The sequence below is a fragment of the Pleurodeles waltl genome, chromosome 6 (assembly GCF_031143425.1).
Source record: "Pleurodeles waltl isolate 20211129_DDA chromosome 6, aPleWal1.hap1.20221129, whole genome shotgun sequence".
NCBI classification, from domain to species: domain Eukaryota; kingdom Metazoa; phylum Chordata; class Amphibia; order Caudata; family Salamandridae; genus Pleurodeles; species Pleurodeles waltl.
In genome coordinates, this window is record NC_090445.1 from 1274032420 (window position 1) to 1274057920 (window position 25501).

The following is a 25501-nucleotide window of genomic DNA, read 5'->3' on the forward strand; positions in this document are numbered from 1 at the left end:
TAATAGGGAATACATATCCTAACACTAACTAGATTTGTGTGGTTATTCATGGCTGAAAGGTCATGGTGCGTTCGCTGTATTGATTTATATTGAATGTTATTGATTAGCTTAAATGATTAGCTATTGTGAATATTGATGGAGTTATTGACATGTTGATTGTGATGCTGAAAGATATCGTTCTGGGAACAGCTTCAGTAACAAGAAACCTTTCCAGAGCACGTACTGTTTAGAAATCCCAAGAATAAGAGCACTACCACGTGCTGCCACAGTACGTGCTCTGGAAAGGTTTCTTGTTACTGAAGCTCTTTTTATGTATTTTGACAATTAAGAACAAAAACATGCAGCAGATCCACGGGAAACTGCCTGGTTTGAAACAAATGATTTCACAATAAAATATCCTTTAACTATGCAGTATTCGCTTCTCTCAGTCTCCGAAGAGCATCAACACGACAGCCTCACAAAGTTGCCACTGGCTTAATAAGACGCCCGGCAGTGTGTGTGTGGATGGAGCGAGCTCCGGGGGTGGGGAGGCATAGGCACAGCACCGTGGTCTGAGAGCTCACGAGTAAATGCGGAGGCGTGTCACTCCATGTTTTTTGCGGGCGGGGGTAGGGTGGTGGGTGTTGGGGAGGAGGGGGCGGCGGTCTGTACATGTAACATCCTGTCTCTTTAAGAAAACAGAGCCCCTGACTCTCCTTCCTGACTGGAATAGACCAGGGTGGGAGGGGCTAGAGCTGCTCCTGTTCACTTTCACTTTGTAGGATTGTGTTGGGACGTTTCCAACTAACGGTTTACGTCGTGGGAAGCATGTGTTGGCTATGGATGTGCAATGGCTCTTTCCTGTACTTTTAAACTTAATCCAAAAATGTCAACAAACCTCCCGACCAAGTGTGGATCCCAGATAATCCCGTCGTTTTCGTTATATTAGCAGATCCCCTTCTGAGATGAAGCCCGTTTCCCAATTGCAAAACCTTAGCTTGGTTCCTGAAACGTGTGTCTCTTTCCTGGAGCTGATGTAGTGTTTACTCGGGCCACCCTTCTTTGATGCCCTTGGTCTTCTTATCAGTGTGAGTTCCTAGAAAGGGGAGGGTCGGTGAGAATTGCTGACTCTGTGAGCCTAGTTTTTATCCTCTCTCTTACCTGTTCGCCCTCTTTTTCTTCTACCAGTCACAGGCTGCACCCTCCCACCTCAGCCTACAAGCACCATGTATTCCTGGGCACATACGGAAAGACTGGGGCTTTGCTTTCTCTTATTGGCTTGCACAGCGAAAGGTATGTATCCAATCTAATGAAATCATGAAAACATGTACAGTATCGATAAATAGTCATTTCACATAAACGATGCGTTGCAGGTACGGTGCCCATCACTAAATGTGACAATGTGCGTTCTTGGCTTTCACCCTAAGCTAGAAATGCATCTTTTAAAGCCATGGGGATAGTAGACTAACAAATAACTGGGTTGCGATTTTAGTTGACAGCCTGCAGCATTGCTCTGTCTACCTTTAAGGCTGGATAACTTGTACTGTACGTTTGCAGTAGCAGCGTTTCTCTGCGTGGCAATGGGTCCGACGCGCATTAATTTTAGATTTGTGGAAAACGCAACGGAGGGTTTCCCTTCCCCTCTATAAAAAAAAAAACGAATATTCACAAATTCGGATTCGTTTTCTGGAGTGTGTTTCGGTGGTGGAGGGGTCGGGAAATGAAGGAAAAATAAGTCACTTAAAAAATGAGTAAGTAGACACGCTGTTTAATCTGCAATTTAAGAAGTGAACACATTTAAATCCATTTTTATTTGTAAGATGGTAAGTTAAAATGGGCTGACACTAGAGCGTGTTGGGTATGATCATCAAGATATAAACTTGGTTTTAGAAAAAATATGCGCTCTTCTGACCTACCAATGGCGCTGCCCCCTAGCTCCATGCTGTCATGATACATCAGTCGTGGGCTTTCATGTAACAATTGACTGTGTTCTTGGATCAATAGGCATTGATTGCCTTCTTTCAGCCAGTTGGATAAAAGACCTGCTAATTAGTTACAGCAGAAAATCCCAGGGCTGAAGGCATGGTGTCCTGACAACTGAAGTTAGTCGTCAATCCTACCTAGGAAGAACCTTTTTCATTATTCATTCTGCAAAGTGCCTTTTTACAAATGTGATTCCCTTTAAAAAAAAAAAAAAGAAATCTGGTGTGGATGGGCACCCTAATAATTAAAAAAAAACCTTGATCAGATACAGTTACATTTGTGCACGTAAAAAGTGTCATCTCACAAACGAACCTGTAAGGCCTATAAAAGTAGGTCCTGCTTTGGGCATCCTCCATGATGGAGTAGCGTAAAACTCAAATTTTATGAATATTTTTTCGCTGTAATTGGCCAAAGCATGATCAGTATGAAAGGTTTCTTCATGGAACCCGTATTAAGCTCCACAGGCCAAATTCTAATTGACATTGCTGTATTATTTGTTTTGAGTACTTCAACGAACAATACCATACCATATTTCAAATTGTTTTGAAAAACATCCCATTTTACACGAGTCTGGTGTAGCTAACATTCTCAAAGCATCTCACATTTTTAACATCCAGTCCATTACTTAAAACAAAATGTGGGACATAATAAAAAGTGTATCCACTTAGGTGATGACAAACATATACAATTGAATTTAAATCATGCACATTTCTCCCACATACTTGGTGTTTATGGTCAGCATATGCTTTAGCTTTCACACCTTCAACTGCTCTAATGAGTAAGAAACCCAGTTTCAGATTTAAATTAAAATATCACACTTGGGTTCATTAAGGTTTGGTAGGGTTGACAGTGGTTGAGTATGGCTTAAACAAGGCAGGAATTACATCCAGAGCCAATGTTACTTGCCCAAAAGTTCCATCCAGTAGCTAGCCTGTTGCGCAAGATCTTTGAAGGTCGCTTTATCAACTGTATTAATATTTAATCTTTCAAATGAGACCTATAAGATACATGCAGAAATGTAAATATTTCCAAACAACTAGGGGTGAATACTTAACTATGTATTGCACCTTTAATCAAATATGTTAAAACCCCCTCTTCAAATTTTGAGGAAGCTTCCATTTTCTTTTATTCTGCCAAAAAGCTATACTTTGTAGGCTTTTGTTGACAAACTCATGTCTTAAGGCATGAGTCAAGGAGACTGCTGAACATCTAACAGATTGTTCCAGGTTACACCTGCCAGTTTCCCATAATCCTCCTTATATGTTATGTTGTGGCATTTTGATCTGTGTAGCACACTAATCATCCAAAGGGGTATCTGCGTGCTTGGACAGGTATGTAGGTGTGTGGTCCCCAAGGAACTTATATGAAGAGTCAGGTCTTTGGCTTCTTGCGGAACTCAAGAAGTGAGGAGGCTCTGATGTGTTGAGGGAGGTCTTTCCATGGTTTAAGTGCAATGAAATTAAAACAAATATTCTTAGAGGAACAATATATTAGCACAATAGTCATACAACTCCATGTCGGTGCAAAGTCATTGAACCAAGACTAACATATTTCAGAAACATCAGTCTGACAAATGAATGGCCAAGACTGCTCAGCTATTGCCCTACCTTAATGGAGTTATTAACCACATTTGTGTGAAGAACATCTTTCTAGTCTCAGGTCACAGTCTAACCTAATATATTTCATGTGACTATTGTACATTATTGACATTATTGGAGATTCATCCTATAACTGCCATGAGTTACTCATGTCAAGTTGGTGAGAGCAAACAAAGTGAAGGTAGTCCACTTTCATGTGACTCTATCAATTACTTGCACAGCCAAATAATAAAGTGCAACTATTTGAAGTGCTGACGAATTCCTATCTAAACATCTAAAAATATTGTGCAAGTTTTATCATTGGATGGCATCAACCACCTGCACAGGTGAATTGGAGCTATTGAATTTTTGAAGGTGCAGAACAACCTGCACCTAAATGCAACAAAGCTGTTGTTCCCTTAGTGCAGACGTGCAAATTAACTTATGCTTGGAGTGTCATCTCCTGCACTCTCAGTATAGCTGAAATCTCTGGGTTGTATTCTGGGCCCACTTTGTGCATTGGCGATCCTTAGTTACGAGTAATAAGGGGTGAAGTACAAACTTCAACAAGTGGAGTTGCCAAGGCATGTGGGTTGTGTAGAACTGATACTTCAGGTGTTCTTTTTTTGAGCTACTTGTCCCTGTGGCACCTGACTCGCCTCTAGTGAACCTAAATGCTCCCAGATAATTCTCACATTAGTAACAGTCCATCTTACTTTTAGGGTTTGTGTGCTTGATTTGTAAGGTGGTTAATTAAAAAACATTTGAAGCTGCAAGCAGTAGCACTTTAACTCTCTGTTCACTGCAGGATTTTGATAATCCATATATACAGGGGTCGTGTAAAACTAAATTGTCTGTTCAATAATTTAGTGATTTGTTCATTTCTAACACTTTGTGATCCGTATTAGACAAGGGAGGTTGTGATTTGTGACGTCTTCACCTGGTGTTTGTGTGTGGCTATTTATGTAATTCACTTGTTTTTGTGCTGTGCCTCAACACCCATTGGTTGACATCAATAAGATCTCTTCGACACATTCTAACAATGGTTCGTACTTCACCAGGTAGGACTAGTTTGTACAAATAGGAACCCCAAGATCTCAGAAACACCCCAAATGCTGTGATATACCACAGGGTTCCATTCTCTCACCATCATCAACCCCCATTGAAGCCATCGGAATCCCTGCTCACCAGCAATGTCATCAACATCCATCAGGATGCCAATTATACTCAACTGTACCCCAGAGTCTTGTCTAATCACTGGTATTCAATGACTGAAATAGTACTTCTAAGTTATTCAGTACGTGAAATAGTTAGTGAAAGCTCAACCCAACAAAAAATGAATTCCTTTTGTTGCCATATGCCCCAGGCAACCACAGACCCAAGTCTGAGTTTCTGACACAAACCTGATGACTTCATTCCACAGCTAACTGATATTACTTAATCTCTTTGATTCAGCATGGACTCAGACGCCACTTTCAAAGATCATATCCAGGGCTGGACTGGGAACCCAAAGCAGCCCTGGCAATTTTCTCAGCTCAGCCCCTGGCAAGGGGGGTAAAGGGGCACTGGGGAGTGAATGGGGGGGGGGGCACTGCCTAGCACATGGGAAACCACTGCCTGGCCCCAGGAGACTGGAAATGCTTGCATGCTGTTTTTGTTACTGAGGCCGATATTGCAGCAATGCTGCAAAACCGCTCTGCAATAACAAAACCGCCCCCCACCCTTCCAGCCTCTAGTGGAAACGCTTGATGCCCGTTACGGTCAGTCCGGCCCTGTTCATGTCACAATGAAAACCAATACACTCTGGTACCAGCTTTTTCGCATGAAGAGAATGAAACCTTTTCTCATAGAGACTGACTTTGCGACCACTGTAGACTCTTCGTAGTGGTTTTGTGACTACCCAGTTCAGGTCACACTGAAGAATCCTGGAGGTGGGGGATGTAAGAGTGTTGAAGGCAATAAGGAAAACTGTACTACTACTTTGAGTTTGCAGTGTAAAAGTCATCACCAGACAGAAGTGTCTGAAGCACCTTGAAATGGTAATTTTTTAGTTGCTCCACCTGTCGCCTTGTAGTGCTCCGATGCTTGTCCAGGGATAGCAAAATCATTCACCACCTGTGGTCTTCTGATAATACGTTTAGCTAATCATTCTTAGGATAGATTCCTGTTGCTTCTTGGAGTCTGGCAGCTGCACAAGATTTGGAAAAGGGATTCAGGAGAGCGAGTAAGTAGAGGATGTGTGACTCTGACATTCTGCAACTTAACCCTGATACAGATTTGTGATTCAGGGCATTGACTAGTCTTCTAGCTCAGGGTGTTCTTATGGCCTTTTCAACTCCATGACATCTGTACCTGAGTGACTTTCAGGATCAATGTCAATCATTCTGGCAAATCTTGCTAGTTGTCTTGGAGCGAAGTAAGAAATATGTTTGTCGTGCAAGGAGAAAAATCACATGCCTTCCATAAATTGCTATCGTTTAGAAGGAAAATAGAATGGACACTAGCAGTCCTACTAGGAAACCCAGTTTGAAAATGTTTGAATTGTATTGAGTTTCCTGAGCTCAATTAACCTTATCCCCTTGAAGCAACACATGATTTTGCAAACACATTTTGTCGTTGTCTGCTCATCTCTTTGCACTAATATATAAACGTTTGGTATGCAGCCACATGTCAACAAAGTAAAAGGAAACAAAAATAAAAAATGTTGTTGATGCTGGAGTATCAGTGGGCACATAAAAACGTTTGTGTGTGTACAAATGAACGTGTCACTTACATTGTTTTTCAGGCAGTCAGATTTTTCAGTCAACTCAGGTTTCTGCCTTTTTAATGTGAGTCCTGGTTATTGACTGCCAGCCCAAAGCTATTGGCAAATGTATTGCCCACACCTCTTGCTCTGGTTCATCACAGGCCAGCCTCCCTTTCCAGAAGGCACTATTCCCAGGACCCTTAGGGTGACTCTGTGGGAGACTCTGAATTAAGCCAAAATCAGCTGCTTCTACTTCACGGCTCTTAAAAGGTTCCAGAAAAACTACTGTCTTGCAGTGTAAACATTTTGTGATACACAATTGTGGCTACAAAAAATCTATCATGAGCACATAAACAGCGTAATTTCACTTGTGCCTCTTAACCTGAAAAGTGATAAAATAACTCTGTTATTTATACCATGGAATGACTACCTCACCCACAGTTAGACATCAGGTATAGGCATATCGTTTTCTATGAGACAATCAGCAAAATCTAAAACACAGTATCAGAACTACACGGCCGAAAAATGTTGAATAACATTCCAAGAATGCTAGAACCATGCAATATAATCTCTAATATACCAACATTTGAAAAAGATCTTGAAATTGGGTGCTGTTTACAACACTCTGTGGTTAGCTAAAATATAAAGAACTTCCCACAATTTACCAGTCTAGATTCAGATCATGCTGGAGCACCACCTTAATGAGCATCAGGAAAGAGTTGCTGGCCTATAGATATGAGGCGTATTGAAAGTGGCAAACCCAATTTTTCATGGCGCCTGAGTCATCACTTTTCTGTGAGTGGGACAGCTGCCCGGCACCATTGCATTTGCCCTGCATTTCACTTAACATCTGGACCTCGCCCTACCTCAGTGTGACCTGTTGAATTTAGTAGCCCACTTTGTTTTGAAATAATTTATCCTACATTTTACAAACTTGAGGGTTCCACCACTCAAGTGACTTTGACCTCCCCTCCTGCTGAAGATCCCACTCAGATGATCTGCTTTTCCAGGAGTAGAAACGTAAACATATTTACAAATGGACTGTAAATAAATTCAATTAATGTATTTCTTAATTTCCACTACAATTTCCTTTTAATATATTTGTAATTAACACCCTGTTCATACCTTATTGGCAGACAGTATTTACCATTAGCAGGTAAATATTCCTTCTTTCTTCCCTCTTTCCTTACCTAATTCCCTCCTTCTATTATTTCTGTTCTTCTATATATTGTGCATGCTTGGACTTCCCCAATTTTGCAGAATTATTTAGTAGGATATTAATTTCTATACTTTTACATAAGCTAGTTAGAATTGTTTGCAATTCTAATTACCCACAGTAGACCTCTACCATCTACAGGAACTAGGGCCATGCCTGTGCCTTCATCTTTTCACAGCCTTCATGATCACAACATTCTCATCTCTCAAATGAAGGCTTGCTGTATACTAGAAGAGATAACAGGTAATACTCAAGATACTTCCTATAGCCAGCAGGTGAAATTCTGTCAGTGTTATGTGGCCTGCTGCAAATGTTCCCCATCCTATTCGATATGATTATGATACCCTATGTGAACATCATCACCAGTCACAGCAAAGGGCACCACCTGTGCATTGATGAAACCCTGTACACCTCACAATCCCCAAGGACCTATAACACAGTTATAGAAAACTTTATGATGCATCAGTGGATATGTACAAATGGTCTATCCTTCAGTAGAGACAAAACAGACATCTTGATCTCAGTACCTTCAGACACTTTACTGCTAATGGTTCAGTGGTTGGTTACTCTGGAAAACTCTCCATCCCCTCAAGTAAAGTCGGGAAATTATGAGTTATCTTTGATTTAGGGTTGTATTTTGTCTTGTAAGTCAGTAACCTAACCAAGTATATTTTACATCATGTTGGCTGCATAAGGAATTCACCATCATATACAGCTACATTACCTTCTCGTTTTCATAGATAACTGCAATGGAATTTATATTGGGTTCTAGCCAAAATACTAGACAAGCTTTAAAGAGTGTAAATCTATGTGGCAGTGCCAACTTCGGCTTGAAAAACAACCGGGTACATGTCACCTTCTTTACTAGATCTCTGTTTGCTACCAGTCAAGCCGCGAGTTTACTTTGGAATCCTATACTTTGTTCACAAGGCCATACTCAGTGCTCATCTGAACATAGAAATTGGTGCCCCACCTACCTGTGAAGCGATTAGTGTTGGCTCACTAGAATGGCTTACCAGTACTCTCAGTAAGATGCAAGAGAAGTGAGGGATGGTTCATTAATGTGCCTTACACTCTCCCCTTTTGAACTACCTCTGCCCCCCTCCCAGGGTACAGACTACAGAAAATATTGTAAAGACATTTGGAATAGACCCAGACTCATCTTTCTGACACTTTCTTCTTTAGCGATCCTATTGATGCCACCAGTGCTGCACAGAAACAGATTGATTGTCCCTAGACACCGGTTGTTGGTACCTTTTGGTATTCCATGATACCCTGTTAAGGAGTTGGTGTCGTAAAGGCTGATTCTTTAAATATGTAATTGAAAAAGTGACACGTGTAGAGTTCTAACTACCGCTGCAAATGCCTAAGCCTACTTCCTGCAGATAGTACCGGTGGAGGTTTACGGGTGCAGGTAAGACTTTATACAGCAGAAAAACTGCTAGTTTACAGGTTTCCTCGGTTTGCAACCTTGGAGTGAGTGAGAAACAGATGTTCTCATTTTGGGTTCTTTCCAGAAAAACATAACATTGTGGATGTTCACAAACAGTAAGGTTGGATAGCTCATCAATTAACCCCCTTGTTAGAGGGCGTTGGAAAGTGGTGTACTTAAAATGGAAAAATGGTTCCATCTAAATTAAAATGAGGGCGCCGAAATGTACAACAGAATATTTGCGTTAAACTTAAGACCATGGCCGACTTTAGCATTGGTGGTGCCGAGTGCAACAGTCTTTGTTGGCACCCCCTTGACTTCCTTCTACATCGATTCCCCCCATTGCCACTCTTCAACGGACCCCCTTATCTCTCCGTAACCACTCTCTCACACCTTTATTTATTTATTTTCTAGCCCTCCCGACCATAATGTAGGGTGTCAGAGCGTGTTATATCACACACACATATTATAAAGAGACAATGAATGGCACAGCTGTGGGAATTCACTGACCGTGGTCCTCATTCTGTTTGCATTAACAATTGTAAAGATGGGAGTCTAGGAAAGTTCTCTACTCACAACGTGTATCCAGCAAACAGGATAAGTACGTGTGTACATACGTTAAAAAGCAGTGGAAGTTAACAGCTCATGCAAGCACCCACACCAGCAATCTCACCCAGAGGCATTCTCTCACATACAGGGAGTGCAGAATTATTAGGCAAGTTGTATTTTTGAGGATTAATTTTATTATTGAACAACAACCATGTTCTCAATGAACCCAAAAAACTCATTAATATCAAAACTGAATATTTTTGGAAGTAGTTTTTAGTTTGTTTTTAGTTTTAGCTATGTTAGGGGGATATCTGTGTGTACAGGTGACTATCACTGTGCATAATTATTAGGCAACTTAACAAAAAAAAATATATACCCATTTCAATTATTTTTCATTACCAGTGAAACCAATATAACATCTCAACATTCACAAATATAAATTTCTGACATTCAAAAACAAAACAAAAACAAATCAGTGACCAATATAGCCACCTTTCTTTGCAAGGACACTCAAAAGCCTGCCATCCATGGATTCTGTCAGTGTTTTGATCTGTTCACCATCAACATTGCGTGCAGCAGAAACCACAGCCTCCCAGACACTGTTCAGAGAGGTGTACTGTTTTCCCTCCTTGTAAATCTCACATTTGATGATGGACCACAGGTTCTCAATGGGGTTCAGATCAGGTGAACAAGGAGGCCATGTCATTAGATTTCCTTCTTTTATACCCTTTCTTGCCAGCCACGCTGTGGAGTACTTGGACGCGTGTGATGGAGCATTGTCCTGCATGAAAATCATGTTTTTCTTGAAGGATGCAGACTTCTTCCTGTACCACTGCTTGAAGAAGGTGTCTTCCAGGAACTGGCAGTAGGACTGGGAGTTGAGCTTGACTCCATCCTCAACCCGAAAAGGCCCCACAAGCTCATCTTTGATGATACCAGCCCAAACCAGTACTCCACCTCCACCTTGCTGGCGTCTGAGTCGGACTGGAGCTCTCTGCCCTTTACCAATCCAGCCACGGGCCCATCCATCTGGCCCATCAAGACTCACTCTCATTTCATCAGTCCATAAAACCTTAGAAAAATCAGTCTTGAGATATTTCTTGGCCCAGTCTTGACGTTTCAGCTTGTGTGTCTTGTTCAGTGGTGGTCGTCTTTCAGCCTTTCTTACCTTGGCCATGTCTCTGAGTATTGCAAACCTTGTGCTTTTGGGCACTCCAGTGATGTTGCAGCTCTGAAATATGGCCAAACTGGTGGCAAGTGGCATCGTGGCAGCTGCACGCTTGACTTTTCTCAGTTCATGGGCAGTTATTTTGCGCTTTGGTTTTTCCACACGCTTCTTGCGACCCTGTTGACTATTTTGAATGAAACGCCTGATTGTTCGATGATCACGCTTCAGAAGCTTTGCAATTTTAAGAGTGCTGCATCCCTCTGCAAGATATTTTTGACTTTTCTGAGCCTGTCAAGTCCTTCTTTTGACCCATTTTGCCAAAGGAAAGGAAGTTGCCTAATAATTATGCACACCTGATATAGGGTGTTGATGTCATTAGACCACACCCCTTCTCATTACAGAGATGCACATCACCTAATATGCTTAATTGGTAGTAGGCTTTCGAGCCTATACAGCTTGGAGTAAGACAACATGCATAAAGAGGATGATGTGGTCATAATACTAATTTGCCTAATAATTCTGCACTCCCTGTACAAGTGTAGAGTCATACCCACAGACCTGTTCTGGTGCAGGCTTTAAAACAGCCAGTGTGAGAAGAGTAATTCTGCTCTTAGCGCTAGTTTTAGTGGAAAAATGCCTTCTTGCATCCGAAATGGGCATGAGACTACATGTTACACGAAGAAATAGTGCTAAATGAAACGGAACACAAGTGACGGGTGGAAGCAGCTGTGGGCATTCTCTAAATGTGCCCTTGGGGTAGGATTCCCCCAAACCTACTCCTAGCACTCTGAGCTATTTGCTTAGTGCAAAATGCACCCTCACGACCAAAATGAGCACGAGGATGCATTTTGTACTAAGAAATTGTGCTAAATGTGGTAGAACGCTAAATATGCTCATAATTGCGCAACCGGGTTTATTGTGTAACTATTGGTAATTCAGCTTGAACGAGTAACTCCGAATTACCGAAATTTCTCCAATCACTCTGGTGTGATTGAAATTTTGCCCTGTCCTAGTTTATATATCACCATCAGCAGTAAAAATGTATTGCACGGAAACCTCAAAAAGAGCATCCAAGCACTGTAGATTAAAGTAGGCAGTAAAAGGCAATCACAAACGTACACAAACATGAATTTACATGAACACAGAGTCACACTTTCACAACGAGCGATGGAATACATGAACGTGCAGGCATATTGTAACTCATCAACCGCATCACTTTAAACATGCATGCTTCACAGATAATGATTTAGACGCTTATAAGGGATTCCCTACGTTTAATTACTCACACACATATATAACATCACATATAAACAGATATTACAAGAGCTACAGCTAGGCCATACAGTGAGTCACTCTGCCAACAGGGTGCCACAGAGGAGCCTTTTTAGGATCGAGCGCACAGGCGCTGTTGTAATGTCTCTTTGGGCTTTTAACCACACCCATGTCATGCCTGTCACTTTCATTGGTTCGTGGGCTTGCCTTTTAAATTCCGCTTGATTTCATTAGTGAAAGGCATGCATACGTCATGCCCTTTCTGGTGTTTAGCCCTCCTCGAGCGCACCGGCCAACTACTGAAAACATACGAGGCTCCATGTTTTCAGCATGGTTTCTGGACTACTTTATCTTTTTATTTTCCACGCAGTGTGATTGCGCTGGGTTTTACATAGCGCGCTCATTTTTTTGTTATTCAATTTCAGTGCAACCGCACTGCGTTTAACATAGCGTGATCACTCTCGTTTTTTTTTCTTTCAATTTGTGTGGCAAGAAAAGTCCAGTTAGGAGTTTACGATGCTAATAGCTTTGACTCAAGCAAATGCGAGACCTGGTGCATTGCAAATGCTTGTTTTTTAACTGCACTTAACTTCCCCTCAATAAACCAGAATTCGGAAGATAGCAGCTTTTGCATCCCGATCACAGCAAATACATACATGCTCCACATGACATTATTGCTTCCTTGTAGGTAAATAGGGTGGTTTTCTGATGTTTTAGGGCAGCGTTAACAAAGAAGGCACAAATGACAGTCAACCTCACATTCCCTTGAAGCCCATCACTCCACAGTTGTAACATTCCGGCAGACCAGTACATGGTGTAAGTCGGGTCACCTGTTTTTTCAGCTGAAACCATGCTCGGTACTGTACGCTGTAAACTGAAGGCCTCAGAAAGTGAAATTATGCATGTAGGTATCCACTGTATATGAATGGTCAATGCATTGTGGTGGAGTTTCGCTCAATGCTTCTTTGACACTGCAAGTGCAGTGCTCAGTGCTGTTCACTAGAAACACACTTAGGCATTTTACTTATGCCTGCAATGCTACCAGTAGAATATCCAGGGGCTGAAGAATGGTCAGAGTAGCAGTGTGCCTGGTGCAGGACAGGTCATGATTCACACTACCAGTGCATGTTGAGCCTCAGCCACTGTTGACTCCCTGCTATGCATTTGTAGATTAGTACCTGTGCTGTGCTCTCTGCTTTGCTGGTCTTGGTGGCGCCGTGCTCACCTGTTATCCAAAGCTGAGTGGCAGGGGAAGGAAACTGTACACATACATATCAACCTTTTAGAGCAGGCAAAGGGGAGATTTAAAAAAAATAGTCAGGAGAATGTGTTCTCCCAGTTTACCTGCCTGAATGGGGTCTATTGGCATGTATGGTGACAGACAAACAGCATTTCATGTTTGTCAGCTTAATAACATAGGGCAAACAAAACAGAGTTCTCAACCCTCATTTATGTGCGCTATGTAAAACTGCTAAAAATAAAATTCCGAGGCCTGTCACTTGCTCTAATCTCCACTCCAAGAATTAATTACAAGGCTTTAACCTTTGATATCAGAGGTAATTCTTGAAGGGGGGATGGGAGTATGTGTAATAAGCATAAACATTTCACTTTTGCCTTGTTTCCAACAGATTATGACTCAGCAATCCAAATCGGGTTTTTGCATGCAGGAATCAGGAGTTGTGACACTAGTCTTAAAATCAGTAGTCTCCCCCCTGAATTGGGAGGGTTGGCATTTATGTGTACCAAGTATAGAGCTGGCTTCCTCCGCTTGAAGGAGGTCTTTGCACGGAGGAAGGAGTGTGAACGAGGTAAAAGCAGCACTGAGACCCACCTTACAATCTATATTCACATAAAATGTGGTTTGCTGCCCGCCCACTAATCCAAAACGATCTGTCATAGCACCATTTAGATATGCACAATCTGCAGCCGCGTGAGGGCTGTTGTCCGTCTTTCATTTTCAGGATGTCCGACAAAATGGAAATGAAAGATGGACAACGATGCCCATTTCAGAAAGCGAGCAAATGGCAACCCCACATGTTTGGGCAGCCCTGTGACGTACCACGCATCAAGGGTTAAGCTAACGCATTTTAGTGCTGGTGGACGCATCAATGCACTAAAAAAGCTCCTGGGACTGCCATGTGTGCACTGAGGCACTGCAGAGCTGCATGCGCAGCCGCAATGTCATCATAAGCCCGACTGGGAGGGATGAATGTTGATGGCATACAAAGTGCAAAAAATAAAGAAAAAAACTTTTTGTGCCATATGCCATCACTGAATAAACAAATTGGGCTGGCTTCCCTGGGTGCAGTGCATCTTTGAAATCAGCATTAAATAATGTGCCATTTTGTTTTCCGGTATGAACTCCTACGGATTGGCCCAGGCAGGCAGAAGGTGTGGTTTTATACTATGTGCAGTGCACCACACAATTAGACAAGGTGCCACAGTGCCGCTCGCAGGCTGGGCAGCGGGTGCCCTGCAGGTAGACAGGATCTCAGCCATAGAGCCTGACTTTATTATAGGTCTCTGGCGTGTCGTGGGATGAGTGCACACTTTAAAAGTGCCAGGGCTGGCTGGCCTGTGCTGAGCTGCTGTGATTAAAACTCTTTCAAATGGTGCAGTATGACCAGGATGACCCAGCCACAATAGGACCAGAGATGCTAACTGCCCAGCGCCAGAAAATGCACTGCTGCAAGCAGAGGATCACCGTCCAAGGCCTTCCGTAATGCACCTTGTCTCAGCACAAATCAGTCTGAATCCCTGCGGCCTCAAGCAAGGCAGCAATTTTAGGATACTTGCTGGCTCAGCCTGTCCTGGCAGCCACCTGCTGCTCTTATTGGTGTAGGTGGGCTTGGCATGCTTCACCCGAGAAAGCTGATGTCTGCAGGGACTTCCACTTTTAATTGCAGAGTCTCCCATTCACTGACGCGTTTCTGATGCAAATTAGCCACTATTATTGTTGGCCTTTCAAAATCAAGCAACCACTTTTAAAATAACGGAGTACACACTTCAAAAGTAAAGTAAAGTAATGAATGGGAAATTTACATTATGAAGCCTCATAATTTAATACAGTCACTGCAGGTGTCTATGTTTATGTAACCAGAGAGAAACAATTGATTCCTGGTTGGCGCAGTGACTAATACTGATTTGTTACTTGTAGTCCCAGTCTAGAGATAGATGGATAGCGAGCATGCGTTTGTGGGTGTGATTGAATTCAGTTTGGTGCAATGGTGAATAGCGATATGTTTTTATTGTGCCAGAAGCTCCCAGCTTGCAAACATAAGCACTATTAATATTTTAAAATAGGGACAGTAGGTTAGTGGCTTTCTGTTTTGGAGTTTACAGCAGTTTCATGATTTTTCCAGAGTTTCGCATAGTTCAAAAGGGTGTTCATATTAGAAATTATCTCTTTTTGAGAACTTCAGGTCTCCAAACCTTTTCTGTAGTGAGAGTTTCTCCAGATCAGTGAAAGTTGTCGTGAGCTACTAAAGGCCAAGCAACTCTCACATTTTTGAGAGAGACCCACCCCAGGCCCAGCTTCAGTGAATTTAAGATGAAATTCTTTGGAGACCATACTGTGGTTTGAACAAAATACTTTGAGTTCCCTAGAACTTTACATTCCATTTCTGTAGAACATCTCAAACGCTTGCCGGTGCAGTCACCCACCAACCACATGTATTTCTCAAATTCACAACTAGTTTGTGAGCTTACATCAGTAGCTAGCTCAGATAGAGGCTGCTATTAAGCTATTAATTTGAAAAAAAGTGTGAAATACTACTTTATTTAAAATATTTTATTATGTAATCATTAAGGCAGAGGTTTACACTGTTTATTTAAGTGTTTCATATGCCCTGAAGTAAAATATGCCTTCTTCCCCCGAGCCCTCCCGCCTCTGCAGCTATTTGGCTAGGACAGTGACTCACAGCTATTAAGTTGTGGTACCAACTATTTCAGGCCAAGGATTCTGAAGGCTGCAGAAGCACAATCGATTAACCAACAAGCTTGGGGCATTGGGAATGGAAGGTGACATGCTGAAACAAAATGGTGAAAGCACAGCCTAACTTCTTAAGGAAGAGTCAGCTAGGCAGCAACCAATTCAGGCCACGGTGTAGGGCGGGCTTAAGAGGATGTCTTTGTTGGTCATCTGAGCCATCTCCGCGCCATGCGCCACCTACCCTTGTCAGTCCAGCACCATACTTTCATCATGTGTGGCTTGTGCTGAAGCGGAGCAGAGGGAGCCTGGAAAGCTTTGTAGCGTTTAACTGTTAGCCTACAGTCACCCACGCTACCTGCCTTTTCCAAGCTGCACTGCACCTTTGACCTGCACGCGGACTACAGGAACGATCAGTAAAATGGCTTCTGCATACATTGGTAGGTTGACTTACTATTTGATTTTGTGCTCTGTGTGCAGGTCAAATGTGCGGTGCAGCCTGGGAAAGGCTGGTGGCGCGGGTGCTTGGAGGCTAGCAGTTCAATGCTGCCTGCGGCACTTAAACGCTCCCAATCTTTCTGGGCCTCCTGTGCTCCGCACCAGGCTGCAGAGGGCAGGTGGCGCATGGTGCAGAGATGACTCGGAAGACCAAGAATATCTTTCTCCTCAGTCCGCCCCAGATAACCACTAGTAAATTCATGCCAGGGCTTACTGATCGATCTGCTGCTCCTTGCAGATTGCCTGTGCCACGGTACCAAGATTTCCTGCCCACGCTGCTCCGTACCGGCACTCGTCGCGCAGGATGAAAGCGCGATGCCAGACTGCGGTAGTGCTTCCGGCGGAGATGACGAACACTGTCATCCCTTCAGCCAACCCAACACCTCCCCATCTAAGCCCAGTTAATGCTATCAGAGCAGCTGGTTTGGGTGAGGGTAGGCAACTGCTTTTAAAAAAGGCCAAAAAAATGCTAAAATAACACTAAGGGGTTGCAAATTGAAAATGTTGGTGCAAACTACTCATTGGGCCTCGGCAAGCTGCCTGTATCCAGTTGGAGACCCCTGTTCTAACTTGTGAGAAAGTGTCACTGTAAGTGTCACATATATGACAGTTCGATGCCACTCATAAATACATTGAAATCATGGAAATGTCACGGATAAGCAATCTAAAAACTTGGCAGCATGCTTGCCACCCCGTGCGGTGGCACTGATCACACCGCCTTAAAGCCAATACTGCTTAAGACCAGTATCACAAGAGGCCTCTCTGCTTTGATTTGGGCCAAAACAGGAGTTTTGACGACATTGGCTTTAGGAGCCTTGTATAATCCTGCATGTGGTGCTACTGCATGCAAAGTTAACAGTTTGTTCTAGTGATACATTCGCCAAATCTAACCTTCAGGAATTTTTCCCCACAAACAAGCCTTGACTTCTTGAATGAGATGCAAGAAATTGGTGCGTGGTAATTACAAATCTCAGAAATACCCATACTTGTGGTATCTGTAATTTGGGTATGTAGTTCATGCACTAGTAATACAGGAGTATATGTAATGGCAGCGTAAGACTGAAGACGTTTCATTCTGCTGACATTTGGCAGTCGTTGGGTGAAAACTACCCAAAGCATAGCCATACAGCTAGGCAAGCGTCGTTTATCTACCATTTGTGATTCGCCTCAAATGAGTTAGCATTTATAGAAAAATGCTTTGGAGAAGCTGGAGTAAACTTTCATACGTTCAACTGGACAGTATTATTTAAACGTTTAATCTGAGTTTCCAATACTCTTGCTTCTAAACTCTGCAAAAAAGAAGTTCGGTGTTTATAGTGTTATTATACATAGGTAACAGACAGAAGCATCCGTTTCTTTATTAAAATCAGTTACACCAGCGCCTCAGTGCGAAAGGGCAAATTGGCACTCACTTCATTGATTTTCCAACTCCTTGGCTATCTGAATTTCGGAACAGACATGTAGGTGTACGGGACACTTATTTAAGTAGCTGATGTTTTTTTGTGGACAGGCTGTGCGGAAGGAGGACGGGCTGTGTGGAACGAGGTGGACGCGGACGCAGGCGCCGGGTGGCTCACGTCCGGAGTTCACCGCGGAGTGCAACGCTACTGCTGCTGCGGCGGCGGCCTTGGGGGCCGGAGGAGGACTCTCGCCGGTGTGTACCCCGGCTGTATCTTGGCCGCATTCCGGCAGGGGGTGTGGGCGACCCCCCTGCCCCTTTCCACCGCTGTGTTGTGTTGTTGTTGTTTCGGTGCGGCACGGCGCGGATTGGAGACGCTAGGAGGAGTCAGAGGCAGAAGCCAGAAAGCCGGAAGGAGCCAGAAGGAGTCTTGCCACCCCCCCTGTGTCTCCCCCTGAAGACGCGGAGTAGGTGAGCAGACCGGGAGTAATCGGGAGAGACCGGGTAAGCAGCTTTCCTGGGGGGAGGGTCCCTGTTCAGACTCTGTTATACGGGACCCTTCTTGGCCATTGAACCCCTCTCCTGCTTTACCCTCGGCTCCGGTTCCAGCTCCGGTGTTGGTGCTCAATCGCGTTACGTCGCCTCACCAGCCTCACCCAGCCCCACCCAGCCCCACCCAGCCCCAGCCCCAGCCCCAGCTCTAGCCCCAGCTAGCTTTAGCTTTGGCCTTGGACTTGGACCTGGCGTCGTTGTTGGTGGTCTCTCCTAAGACTGAGTAAGGAAGGAAGCCAGTAAGGAACCAAGGAGCCAAGGGGAGGGGAGCGAACGGTGAACGGAGAGGATGGTTGGGACAAGAAGAAAAACAAAGAAGGCTAGGGAGGCCAATGAGGCGCTTGTTCACCTAGCGGAATTCCAAAGTTCAGAGCAGGAGTTCAACAGTTCACAGGGTCTGGGGTTAGACCAGGACCAGGACCAGGACCCCAGAACCATCCAGCTATCCCAGGGGGGGTTCACAAACCTAGGTTAGGACACAGCAGAGGTTGTCCAACTCGGGTTTCCCGGTGACAAAAGCGATTGTGAGCCAGGAGAAGTGTCAGGTGGGACACTAGAAGTGGTGACAGTGCCTCGTTTGCCAGCCCATACTGACTCCGATGACACGGGGGGTGCTTTACTGAACGCAGGAGAAACTGCAGGAGAAACTGTGGGGGGCCTTGCAAGCCCTCTGTGTAGGAGACAAAAGTATACACCGACGCACCCGGGCCCGGGTGGAACCACGGGAGTAAGGAAAACTAGATTAAAAATAAACACCATTACTAACTATTACAACCAAGTGAACTTAAACTCCGAACAGCCGCAAACGCAAAGTCCTAAAGCCAGTGGCCTCCCATTACAGCCATCGGGGGAAGAGGGTGGCTACAACGTGGGGGGGGGGTGAACCAGAGACCGGGCTCCAGGACACTCGCCTACTCCAGCAGCAATTGGCTGGTTTATCGCAACTATCCTGCCCAATGAGTAACCCCCTTGGGGATGGTGAAGTGGAGTCAAATAACTTCCCAAAGTGGAGCAACTTTTCGGGAGAGCAAAGAAAAAGCAACAAATTACTTTATCCTGACCCCCAAAGGGGACTATTAAACTCTGGGAATTTCTCATTAAGATTCTCTCCACGATGTGCCCAAGCAGAACTTATAGCACCCCAAAATATAATGGGTCCGGAAACAGATCACTTACCATCTAAACAGACCCATAAACCCTCAGCGCCACAGCTTCACTGCGGAAGTCAAATTGTTAAAACTAATTTAACGCTGGGCAGACTTAACAGTAGTTCCTTCAGTCTGGAGCTGTCCTCGCTCGACAACTCCGTTATTGGCAATATAGACCCTCAATTAAACAGCATAACATCAGAAGATCTAAACTTTCTGGAAGGTAGCATAATAAAAGGCCATAGAGGAGAGGAAGGTAAGAACCTAGAAGGCCAGATAACCAACGAGCAAAGTAGAAATAGAAATTACCTCTCATTAGATCAACCAATTCTTAGCATCATGAAAGTTATATGTACAACACTGGGCTCAATTGCAACAACGATCATGGCCCAGTCTCAAAAATGTGATGATCAACTTGAGCTGACCAAACAACTCGCAACCTCAATACAGTCTATAGATTACAGGATGGCCCTAGTAGAGGGCGTAATTAGGGAAAACCTGTTGCACCAGGCAGTGGCTGACAAAATGGACAAGTTGGACGGACAAGCCTGTGGACCACTGCTGGAAAAATTATTGGAAGTCCCGAAAGTAATCAAAGACATAATCGAAGACTGCAAACATAGCCTTAAAAGCACACAGGGGTGCAACCACGAGTTAGGAAAAACATAATCTAGATTAATTGAAAGGCCAACGGACAGAGAAAATAGAGAAAGGCACTCTGGCCCAGGACGAGAGAATTACCCAGATGCAAAAAATCAGACAGCTAAGATGGAGAGAACCAACGGAAGTCCTGAACTTGGAATCAAAGTCCCAAATACAGTAGAAAAAGGGACTCCGGGTAAAAGGCCTCAACCAATAGGCAGATGGAAAAACACATGGAAGAAAGCTAGAGGAAAAAAAAAAGCACCAGCAAGAAAGGCTTTAAACATGTTACAACAGATAAGCCCAATAGGAGAAATCAGGAACACAGGTGATGAGACCGCCCAACAACAGCATAGAGATGAAAGCATTAAGTCTGAGAGTCTTGAGAAACCTACTGATAAAGTCTTTAATTTTATAAACAAAAATCCCGGATTATTGTGCGACAAAAGTTGCACTCACCATTCCCATATAAACCGTATACCCATTGGCCCCAGGGGATACCAAGCATCTGGGCAGGACTTAGATAAAGGAAGGTGGTCTGGAAAAGATCCTGGAGCAAATCATGGGATAAATGAGGCAAACGAGGTAAATGATCCTCTAGTCAATGGACAACCCAAATGGAGCCCAGAAACATCAAAATCAAGTACCGGTATCGAAAAGCACTTCCCAGCTATAAAAACTGAACATTTAGTTCAGGTACATCACTCAAATACAGTAGGAGACCACTATGGAAAATGCCAGCAGCCTCCGAATTCCATTACTGAGGGGGCAGAACAAGATAACAGCAAAGGTGAAAGCAGAAGGGCAGAGACCCCAGAGTATATACGAAGCAAACAAAGTATAAGAACAACCATGTACGTGGACAACATAACAGCCCCAGTTCCCGCACCCCGGACAAAGGTAAAATATTGCTCTCAGGTCAGTCCTGGAAATCATAATCTCAGTAACCAGCCTGGGTGGATCACTGATTTGCCTGCTCCATCGCGCCCAGCACTGGACCTGGAAACTAATGAAACCAAAGGAAAAAGGGACAACTGGCCTCCAATAAGGCAACCCTATGAAGAACATAGGAACAAAGAGTTGCAATTGGGGAGGGAAAAAGGCCAGGTAAATCGAACATTGACTAGTCGGGCAGTTACCACTCAAGACAGACAAAATGAGAATACCCAACTTCAAGGAAGACGGTCGCAGGGAGGTGGCGGGCACACTGAGATCCGTTCTGAAACAGCTAAAGAGCCTGAAGCCATGATCATGTTTATCCCTGAGTACTCCTCAAGAGGAAGTCACGACATCCTGAACAGGTCTAACATCTTACATCTGGTCAACTCCCTGCCAGCCTTACAGAATGTAACAACTAAAGACCTCCTCTCAGTAAGATTCATACCAAAAAAAGAATTAGAGAACGGGGAATTAACAGAAACAGTCTGGGCCTCACCTTGGATAGTAGAACAGATCCTAAAATGTTCTAACACGATGAAGACCTGGGGAATATCCATTGCTACTCTGCAAAAAGAACCATATCCAACAATATTTCTTGAAAAAGCCTCAAACCAAAACATGATGGGTAGGCAAGAGGTAAAAGGCAATTCTGGTTCGATACTCCAGGGAGCAATTAGCTCCAAACAACAACTCCCTGAACGAACAAATTTGAGTAATATGAGGTTCTGCCTGTTGGCCAATTCCCCCAGAAACAGCAGGGGCAATCCCCCACAGTTACAGAACTGCGAAGAGCAATCATTTAGAAGCTCGTAGCAAAAAATGAACGGTTGAACATAAAAGATAAAATCAGTCCCATATTAAAAATTCTAAGCTGGAACATAGCAGGTTTAAAAAACAAAATGGAAGATAAAGACTGGGTCGAATTCATTAAAAAACAAGACATCAGCTGTTTCCAAGAAACTTGGTCTATTCACGCTATTGACCTAGATGGGTTCTCCACTTTCCACTTACCCGCTATCAAGCAAAAAAAAAGAAGACCATCGGGAGGTCTGATTATTTGGATCAGAACTTCACTACTGAGAAACTCTGTAGTAGCTCATACTGTACTAAGTAAGGGAATCCAGACGCTCGCAGTCAAATACGAGGAGTGGTCACTCGAAATAGTAAATGTGTATTTCCCCCCTATTAGCCGGGCTCAAGTCATGCCAGGGGTGCGGCTCCTTAAAGAACATATCCTAAATAAAAGAACTAAGGATTGGAGGAACCCAGCACCAGGTCACACGAACAATTGCTCTCCCCAGCCTTGTAAAACCATTTTACTGATATGTGGTGACTTCAACACTAAACCTCATTCTATCCTCTGGGATGAACAAGTAGCAGAGGAAGACTATGCTTGGAATATCCCAACGCCTCTTATCCAACGTTGTAAAGACTCCAAGAAAGGAGAATTAATCTTTGAAGCATTAATAGAAGGAGGAATCCGCACATTAAACGGGAGAACAAATTCAGACAGAACTTTCAAATCTACCTTTCGAACTGGAAAAAGGCAAAGTATAATCGACTATATGGCAATAAACATCGAAGCCTGGCATTATGTCATCGATATGGAAATAAGGGACAGAATTGAGAGTGATCACGACCCACTGCTAATGGAGATAGTCCATCCGGACACGAGCCCAGGGAAGGCTGAGTCTCCATTCAACGGAAATAGCTTAACAATAACTATGAGACCAAATAGGAAAAACATATTAAGGTCAAATGAGGATGAACCTTATATGAGCGTACCTAGTCAAACCTGGCTGTTATCACTTAGCACGTTTTTAAATCTATCAGTTAATGACGCTTTACCCCTCCTGCATAACTTTAATAATTTGCTATTGCAAACAAAAAAGGAAAAGATCAAGCATCTTCAAATCAATCCTAAAATGATGGAGGGCTGGTTCAATGAAGAGTGTTTGAAGCTAAAAAAGACCTTATCACAAGCACTGAAGAACCGGCACTTGAATGACTCCAATGAGCAACATTTTTATGAATGAGGCAACAGTACAAAAAATTATTAAGATACAAAAGGAAGATATTTCCACATAAACTTTGGAAAACTCTACTGCAAGCAATATCGGCAGGGAACTCCAAAAGGTTTTGGGAGATAGTCAGGTGGGGATGCGAAGGTCCCTCGAAAAACCTAGAACTGAATATCAACCCTCAACTTTGGGTAAAGCATTTTACCGCCTTGTACCAGGAAGTGGCCAAGACGGCATCAGGGATGACCAATAACCCAAACATCCCCACTCAAGGACTGGCAGGCAGAAATCAAAGATTAAGTAAAGTATTTCCTTTTCAAAAGACTTACGCAGTACCTTCAAATCGGCTTACTAGATTGGTAAACGAAACCCAGAATGTACTAGTTCCCAACGAATTCCCCAGCACAAATTCCACGCAAGTAGCCCATGTCATTCCACGTGCAATGGAGTCAATACCGGAATTCAGTGAAAAAGAAATTAAACAAGTTATCCTCCTCCAAAAGCCGCATAAGGCTGCAGGCCCAGATGGTATCCCTTCAGACGCTTACCGTAACCAGCTATCGTTATGGTTACCTGCTCTAGCCCGTCTATTCAACAGTGTTTGGCACCACGAGGTAATCCCTTCCTCTTGGAAGGAATCAATAATCGTTCCAATTCACAAAAAAGGGCCTCGGGACATGGTGAGCAATTATAGACCTATTTCACTGCTTGATAGTGTTGGAAAGATTTTTGCCAAAATGATTCAGTCGCGTCTAGACCAATGGCTAGAGGACGGAGATTTAATATCAACACACCAAGCTGGTTTCAGGAAAGGCCAAAGTACAACAGATTAACTTTTTAAGCTAAACATGATCTGCGCTAAATACGCCACCCTTAAAGACTGTCCATTATATCTGGTCTTTGTGGATCTCCAAACAGCCTTTGACAGCGTAAATCGCCAAACACTATGGCAGTTATTGTCGGAAATGGGCATACAGGGAAAAATCTTAAAGCTGTTAATTCTATTGCATACAGGAAACACGGCCAGGGTCAGATATACCACGAGAAACGATTATACGGCTGAAATTCCAATCGAGCGAGGTGTAAAACAAGGCTGCGTTTTGGCCCCAACCTTATTTAATTGTTATATAAATGATGTAAGTCAAGTTCTGAAGGAATTAAATCTGGATGTGCCAAAACTAGCCAATGAAAGTATACCTATCCTGCTCTTTGCTGATGACGCTGTATTATTGGCAAGAACGGAGATAGCAATGCATCGACTACTTAGGGGTTTCGAATCATTTTGTACCTCAAGGAGCATGGTAATCAATGAGGGGAAAACAAAGTTTATGATTCTTAACCAAAAACAGACGATGCAATCGACCTTTAGGGCAAACAATAAGCCTTTGGCCCGAGTGGCTACTTACGATTACCTGGGCTGCAGACTAGACGAAAAACAGACATGGAAACCACAAATCTATAAAAGTAGCATTTCCTTGGCCCAACAAGCTGGAGCAGTACTCAGATTCGCAAAAGCTACAGGCAATCATTCCGTGAGTTCTGCACTGCTCGCATACAAAACAAAAGCAAGAGCCGCAGCACTTTATAGCGCAGAGATCTGGGGATTCAGAAAGACTCCATCAATACAAGTAACCGAGAACACATTTTTACGCCGATTACTTTGTCTAGGCAATGCCACACCAATGAATGCAATAAGAATTGATCTACAGATGAGAAAGGTCGAGGACTACATTGCTCTGGCTCCAGTAAGATACTGGATCCGTATTTGGTCAAAAGAGGCTCTCAAACCATATAGAGACGTACTTAAGGACATCATGAAGCTACAAAGCCATCGGAAATTGCCCTGGTTCAAACATATCTCAACTATCCTGGCTGCCATCGGCCAGGAAGACTTCTGGCTCCATCCAGAAAAAATCGGAAGGCCTAGTCTAGCTGTCATAAAAAAGGCATATTGGGAGCGAAAGACTGAGACTATGTGCGAGTCATTTAGCCCTTTATTTAAGCGGTATATTTTGTTTAACCAAGAGCTTAAACCAGCAATATTCATAGACAGTATTTATCCGGAGGAAAAAAGGGCTCTCTACTTTAAATTCCGTATGGGCACACTACCTGTGACGGCGGTGGTCAACAGATGGCAACCCGCTCCTCTGGGTAGATTAGAATGCTGTCCATGTCTTCATGGTGGCCCGGAAACACTTTCCCACTTCCTTTTATTATGTCACTTTACGCTTAAACTCCGTAAACTGTACCTACGTCCACTTTTCAGATCTCACGGAGTTAGGAAGTGCAAGGAGGCGGAAGCTCTATGTATGCGATCAGACGAGAAATACATCGTGACAAAGGTCTCAACTTATATCTTGGAAGCATGGAAATTACGTCTATCAATGCACCCATAGTTGGCATAAGCATAACAGCCTATGTTATCCCGTAGCTATCTAGCTTGGGAAATTGG

The 25501-nt window shown here is 43.5% G+C and overlaps 1 protein-coding gene across 1 annotated transcript in view; it reads left to right on the forward strand.

Moving 5' to 3' along the window:
- The first annotated feature begins 746 nt into the window (after nucleotides 1–746).
- Nucleotides 747–25501, forward strand: part of LOC138300801 (microsomal triglyceride transfer protein-like) — a 498282-nt gene continuing 473527 nt past the window's right edge. Inside the window, exons 1-2 of the mRNA XM_069240573.1 lie at nucleotides 747–1067; nucleotides 1168–1272. Coding sequence (XP_069096674.1) covers nucleotides 1206–1272 — 67 coding nt within the window. The 5' untranslated portion in view covers nucleotides 747–1067; nucleotides 1168–1205. The remainder of the gene's footprint in view (nucleotides 1068–1167; nucleotides 1273–25501) is intronic.